At 33.1% G+C, this 6,859-nt stretch overlaps 1 protein-coding gene across 1 annotated transcript; it reads right to left on the bottom strand.

Annotated features, from left to right (window-relative positions):
- Window positions 1-146: 146 nt before the first annotated feature.
- Window positions 147-2,467, bottom strand: LOC134268203 (chitin synthase-like; the record flags this gene model as incomplete). Its single annotated transcript, XM_062750392.1, has 3 exons — window positions 2,314-2,467; window positions 1,835-1,935; window positions 147-301 (listed from the first exon to the last, which is right to left on the bottom strand). Coding segments are annotated over exons 1-3 (340 nt in total), but the record flags the coding sequence as incomplete, so codon positions are not given.
- Between the last annotated feature and the right edge of the window lie 4,392 nt (window positions 2,468-6,859).

The following is a 6,859-nucleotide window of genomic DNA, read 5'->3' as shown; positions in this document are numbered from 1 at the left end:
ACCCAAATAACAATTTTTTTTGTTCCCAAAACTTTAAAAGAAAACTAACATTTAACATACCACTTTTTTCTGTCGAGTTAAAGGGAACAGGTTTAAAGCCTTTCTTGCATACTTGTATAATAAATAGAGATGAAAAATATATGCACCTATTCGTGATAGATTTTGGATTTCCGACTCCAAATTTTCCTCCGTTTTTCCTTTTTTTGGAGATGGTTGATCTTGCTGTTCTCGCTTTTTCTCTTTTTTCTTAAATGGATTAGGGATTTCCGTTATCGCCACGAGGTGAAGAAAGGTCCCCCATCTGAAATAATTTATACAACCATATCTACTTGAGATCTTTTAAAATTACTATATTCATCGATCCAGCAGAATCGCAAATCTAAGCAATGCTTAAAGTATACTTTATGTTATTTTGATCGTTTTAAAGAGATTTTATGTCTCTATAATATCGATTTTTTTAATACTTGAAAAATAATTGATCTGTAAAATGTTTTTACAATTCTTTTAAAAATTGTTATATTTATACCCCCTGCTTGCAAAGTGGGAGGGTATACTGTAATTGGTATGTCCGTCTGTCCGGCTGTCTGTTTTGGGGTACCGATCTCTTATCCGCAACTCCTCTTATACCACTGAGTGAAATTCAATGAAACTTTCACAGAATCTTTAATACATATTGCCATTGTGCACCTCCTTTTATCATTTTTTGATTAGAAACATATTTTGGGTTTCCCGCCCACAGCAAAACATGGACTTTGCCATTGTAACCATATGGGAGGCGAGGGAGGGGGGTCATTTAGTGAGCTCATTCCTCACACTACCTCTAGTTTATATATATTTTCCAAAAGAAATGAGATGACAATAATTTGTCTTAACATAAATTTGATTCTGTACTTTCGTGTAAAACAGGGTTCGGTAATCAGTGTTTAGCTCACCTGAGCTAAAGGCTCAAGTGAGTTTTTCTGGTCATAATTTGTCCCTTGTCTGTTGTCATTGTCTCATTGTAAACTTTTTACATTTTCAACTTCTTTCCAAGAACCTCTAAGCCAATTTCAACCAAACTTCAAGTTTCACAGGAAGAAACAAGACCTTTCAGTTAATATTTAAAAAAAGGCAGCTTTCAGTGACTTTTCAGTGGCCATTCAGTCACTAAATTGCACAAAGTCATACATTTCAGTTGTCTCTCCGTCATATTTCAGATACCTTTAGGATTTACTTTTTTTCTTACTTTATCCCCCCCCCCCCCCTCACTTTCAATTTGCTTCCGACGCCCATGAATTATCTTTAAAGTCTTTACTAAATTGTTTAACTGTGATTATAGATTTAAAAAATATATATATGTCCATATAATTATTATTACTTAAAAAATAAATGTTAATTCAACATTTCTATTTTTCAAATAAGGTTCAGAAAACCAAATGTGCATATATCTGCATGCTTATTTAGTGTATATTCAGTTTGTTCAAATCGTACCCACCCACCCACCCTTTTTTTCGGGGGGGGGGGGGGGTTAGGTCGGGACAACATTTGCATTTAAGCTTTTTAAAACAATACTGATTTTTGTCCTTTTCCTGGCCTGTACTCAGATGAGAGATATGGCCCCTGGACCTCTTGTTTTAAAAATGTTTCAATATTTCTGTAAACAAGTTAATCGTATTTTAAAAGGTTAACGGGTGCAAAAACCTTAACTGCCCGGAAATAGTCGCATGTCTTTACGTACTACAATGTATATGTATAATGCAAAAAAAGTATATTTTAAAAAAATCGAAAGTTATATATAAAAACAGCAACTTTTGTTATATGTAAGTTTCAAATCTGACACTAAAAATTGTTTTACCTGTGCATGACCATACCGCAAAACTGGAGGACAAGGATCAGTGTAAAGAATATTATAAACATTAATCCCAAAACATCAATTTCTATTTTATCTCCATCTTTCTGCAATAAAATCGTGCACGATTGGTATGTTAAATTATTTATACTCTACAGTCTTCTTGGTATAATAGGGCAAATTGATTTTTTAAGTTTGAATTTTGTGCAAAGCAGACATGAAATCTTTAAGCTCGAAGTTTAATGATTTGTAAAAAAAAAAAAGGTTATTCTAAATATACAACTGATTTCAATAAGACAGGTTAATGGCTCAAAATGCCTATTTTTGATGGTTTTCTAAAATAGAACTCTTATAACATTGTAAATTCAAAGCACAAAACCGTGTATAATTAAGAATATATTAATATTTGACAGAATGAAGCCTAATTTATTTATTGTATTGTAGATTCTGTAAAAAAAATGAAAATAACACAAAGATATACTCACAAGTTGAGCTAAGGTAACAACTGATGGCCTTCTCAGTTGAAACATGAAATTAATTGAAATCCAGATTAAGTTTAGAATAGCCATTCCAGCGCAGACGTTGTTTCTTAGTTCTTTTAACTTTTCTTTGTCTTCATTTTCCTTTACTTTATCTCTTTCTGGGTCCCGGGGTTTTAGATATCTTAGAAAATTGCAAAGTTATACATTAACTCTTTACAACTTACTAAATTGTTAAGAAATATACACTTATGCCCTGTTCACACGACGAGTTTAATTCGCAGTAAATTAATGCGAAGTAAACTAATGCGAATCAAAATAATGCGAATTAAATTGCGTTCACACGACAGCTAATGCGGTGTAAACTAATGCGAATTAAAATGCTATTTCTACGGCCAGGCCTCAGTAAGGCTATTATGACGTCATTTGCAAATCACGTCACCTTATGCAGGAACAGATGCATTTCACATAATGTTACAGTGTCTGCACACACATTTTAGTGATTAACACAATTTTCCGTGGTTTTTCACTCAAAAATAGCACAAATACTTCAAGCTGACCACGGGCATGTGTCGTTTGACCTAATTTTTCCATTACGCATGCATCAAAATTTAATTCGAATTAGCTTTGCTTAGCGTTCACACGGAGCTAATGCGAAGTAATTTAATGCGCAGTAAACTAATTCGAATTAAACTAATTCGCATTAAATTCTCCATGTGAACGCTAAACGAAGCTAATTCGCAGTAACTTTACGTTTAATTCGAATTAAACTCTCCGTGTGAACAGGGCATTAATGTACACGTCATAAAAATATGACGTTACCATTTCCCTGCAAGCATTTTATAACGCGGCACAGATTCGCAGTGCATATTGGCATCAAATGAATGTTTTCGAAACATATTAGACTTTGTAATGTTTATTACACAATACTAAAATTAAATGAAAAGAATTTCGTTTCAGTATAGCCAATGGCCATTAAAATTTATTACATGAAAATCATATGAAAATTAAAGAAAAAAGGAAAACAATGCATCTACTAGAAAAATCGTTCATTTTTTGCATGAAACAATTTTTTTTAAAAGTAAAATTTGAAATTTTAACCTTATTCTGACATATTTAGTCCTCACTTTACTGAAAGAGGTATAACTTCACTTTCAATATCTGCCTTAACATTATAAGATGTGTTTACCCTTTTAGTAGAAATCACATTGAAGCTTATATTGTAAACTTTAAGCAACTAAAATTCATGTCCAGTTTCTTTCATCAATTCGATATTGTCGACATCGTAATGTAAACAATGTTAATACAATATCGTGTTTACATCGTCTACATTGTAATTGTTTCTACTTGACGATATCGTCGACATTGCAATGTAAACAATGATGATACGATATCTCGTTTACATCGTCTACATTGTCATTGTTTCTATATGACGACATCGTTGACATCGCAATGTTGACAATATTGATACGATATCGCGTTTACATTGTCTACATTGCTTTTTTCTACATTGTGTATTGACAGCGCAATGTAATTAATGTTTAAACTTTTTCCATGTACTGTACAGATGACAAACACTGTTTCCAAAGTTGGAAATAAGTTTTTTAGTTCAATTTAAAAATGTAAGAGACATGCTTCATACATGTACTTGTTGTACACTTGATATGGACTCATAAGAGTCAAACATTGCCCTGGTGATGATGTGCAAAAAGTAAACAGAATATATTGCCTTATCAATATGACCTCAACTTGATTTTATGATAAGATAAAAAGCAAAAAAGGAAACTTAAAGTTGACATGATGACGACTCGATATAGGCCAACACAGATACTAAGTATACATTGATTGATTGTACATTGTTTAACGTCCCTCTCGAGAATTTTTTCACTCATATGGAGACGTCACCGATTGCCGGTGAAGGGCTTCAAATTTCGACCTATACTCGGCACTCAGGGCCATTGAGCAGTGAAGGTTCTTTATCGTGCCAGCGCCTAACGTGACACGGTCATATCCGAAAGACCAATGACTTTCACTTCTAGTGCCAAGCGCTTGGCGAAGGAACAGTCACTACCTTTGTTTACGTCTTAGGTATGACGCGGCGCCGCGAACGAGAATTGAACCCTGGCCTCCCGATCACGAAGCGAACGCTCTAACACTAGGCTACCGTGACCGGTGATACTAAGTAAATAAACCAAAAAAAATTAAAGTACTAAAAGTACTGAAAAGCGGTAAGCATGCTTGAAATCATCTAATATGTACCGAAAAAAGTGCATAAAATGATGATATTTAAGTATGCATATCTTTGTCCGATGTCATCAGAGAAAAAAAACCCAGACATTCTGTTTTTGTAATACTATACTTAATAGTAAAACCAATAATATTCCAAACTGATGTCACAGATGGATGCAATCTAGCTAATTAAAATTAGATGCTCCGAATCCGCTACTGCTTCTCAAACATCTAACAATATCCTATTTGGGGTCATGTAAGAGTGAATCTTCGATTAGCCAAAAGAAAACGTTTCCTCCGAAATCTTGGCTTATAGTTCAGATGGGTTTCTTGTTTTCACCACCGAACCAAAACACCCGAGGAGTTTTGTAGTAAACAAAATATGCATTGCAAAAGCTGTGTTATGTATGAAGTGTGGGGTATCTTGTATAGTTTGTGCACTTTCGTTTGCATTATTCACGTTCAGATGCCAGACTGCAGACTATACATGAAATTTATTCCAAAATTACTTTAATTCAACGTAAGACAGTATCAATAATGATGATATGTAGCCGTGGAATTAATTTGAGAATTGTTTACCGAGGCTTGAATCTACATGGCCAAAGTGATTGTGTTTACTTGTACATGTATTCATAATCGAAAGGTCGCTATGATGTGACCCCGAATAGGATGTTAGATGTTTCAGAAGCGGTACCGGATTTGGAACATTTAAATAAATTTTAATTAGATTGAAAGGCATGTTTCAAAATTAAAACATGAAATTTCTTCAGTTTGAAAGACAGGAAGTGTATTTTTAAAAGTTCTATCTTGATTACATCCAATTGTTCTCTGGATTAAAACAATTATGTTGATGTTGAAAATTTAATTGTCTTTTATGCTCTATTGAATCTGAAATTAGGTTATTGTAAAGCCTACAATAGCAAACAACTAAAAAAATGACAAGTTAAATTCTTTAGACTAATGGATTTGGAGTAGTGTAGATCTACAGCTGGCTAGTCAGAGAAAAAAGGATGGCTGAGCAGAGACTTTGTAAATGAATAGATATCAGAGAGCTTCAGTTGTGTAGGTTCATCGCGGCTATATAATTAACCTGTCAACGAGGGATGCTTACTTCTTCTAGGCAACGGATCCCACCTCTTGAACTTTCAGGAGTCAGCTTTTCTTCTTAAATCTGTATTTTGATACAGATACTGAATACTTCCGTTTAGTAATATTATAAACTACTACTTCTACGGGAAGACTGGCGAGTAAACAAGATTATCAAGCTTAATGAAATGTACTTTATTGACTTTTCAAACAAGTAAATGTTCGAATAAAGTAAATGGTATATGAGAATCATTTAAAAGAAGTCTTGCACAATGTGTCTAGATAAGGACATATAATGTGTATTTGCCATATACTCTTCATGCAATATTGTTCTCAAATAAAACGTGAAAAGGAAAGTTGTCTAATCAATCAATACTAGTATTTAAAAATTCTAATGTACACTAAGAATCAGTGTAGTGTCACTTTCTTCAATATGTCAATTAAACAATGTACACTGAATTCTTTTCTTTCAATGTGCCTCTAAACACCTGGATTTTAATTTAATTCTTCTCAAACGCTCAAAATAATAATCGACAAATTGGACAAATTCAAATTTAAAAAGTATTTTCACAGCTAATTATACGTTCCCTAGGAATTGATCAAATTTTCAAAACTTATAAATAAGCATTAAGTATATATTTTAAATTTTTGCTAATTGCCAAGATTTTTCAAACCTCATTCTTCTGTGAATAATAATATCGATTGATTTTTAGAAGAGGATCACAATCCTGATTAAAATTAATATATATTTCTCCATTTTTTTTTTTAAATTAATTTTACTACTTTAAGGATACACCAAAGGCTTTTTTCAAGATTTTTGTCAATTTTGAGATTTTTGGCTGAGAAAACAAGGCTAATCACTGCTTTATAATGCATGAAAAATTCTTGCTGATTATTAAATGGTTTTCTAATTATTTAACAATAATCAAACATAAACACTAACACATGTGAATGTGCCGTTATTGAAGCTTCTGATTTGGTCTGTAACTGCTTGCTTCTGAAAGGAGCAATAAATCACTGTGACCACTTGGGGAATTCTTCACTAGCCACACAGAGGTTACATGTATCAGTAATTAAACTACAGGGACTCAAGATTTAGGGAAGGAGATCTAACAGGCCACTAATGACCATGAAATAGGAGGTGGAGCTTAGCTCTCGCCATTTTGCCGGGAAATCTTTCTGATTCAGAATTGAACCTATTTTACTTCATTAAAAGCACCTAAATAAAGAATAGAAC

Source organism: Saccostrea cucullata, unplaced genomic scaffold (assembly GCF_032062105.1).
Source record: "Saccostrea cucullata isolate Sc308-1 unplaced genomic scaffold, CSIRO_AGI_Scuc_v1 ctg9708, whole genome shotgun sequence".
NCBI lineage: Eukaryota > Metazoa > Mollusca > Bivalvia > Ostreida > Ostreidae > Saccostrea > Saccostrea cuccullata.
Note: the sequence above shows the minus strand (reverse complement) of the source record. Positions and strands in the feature narration are given on the sequence as shown.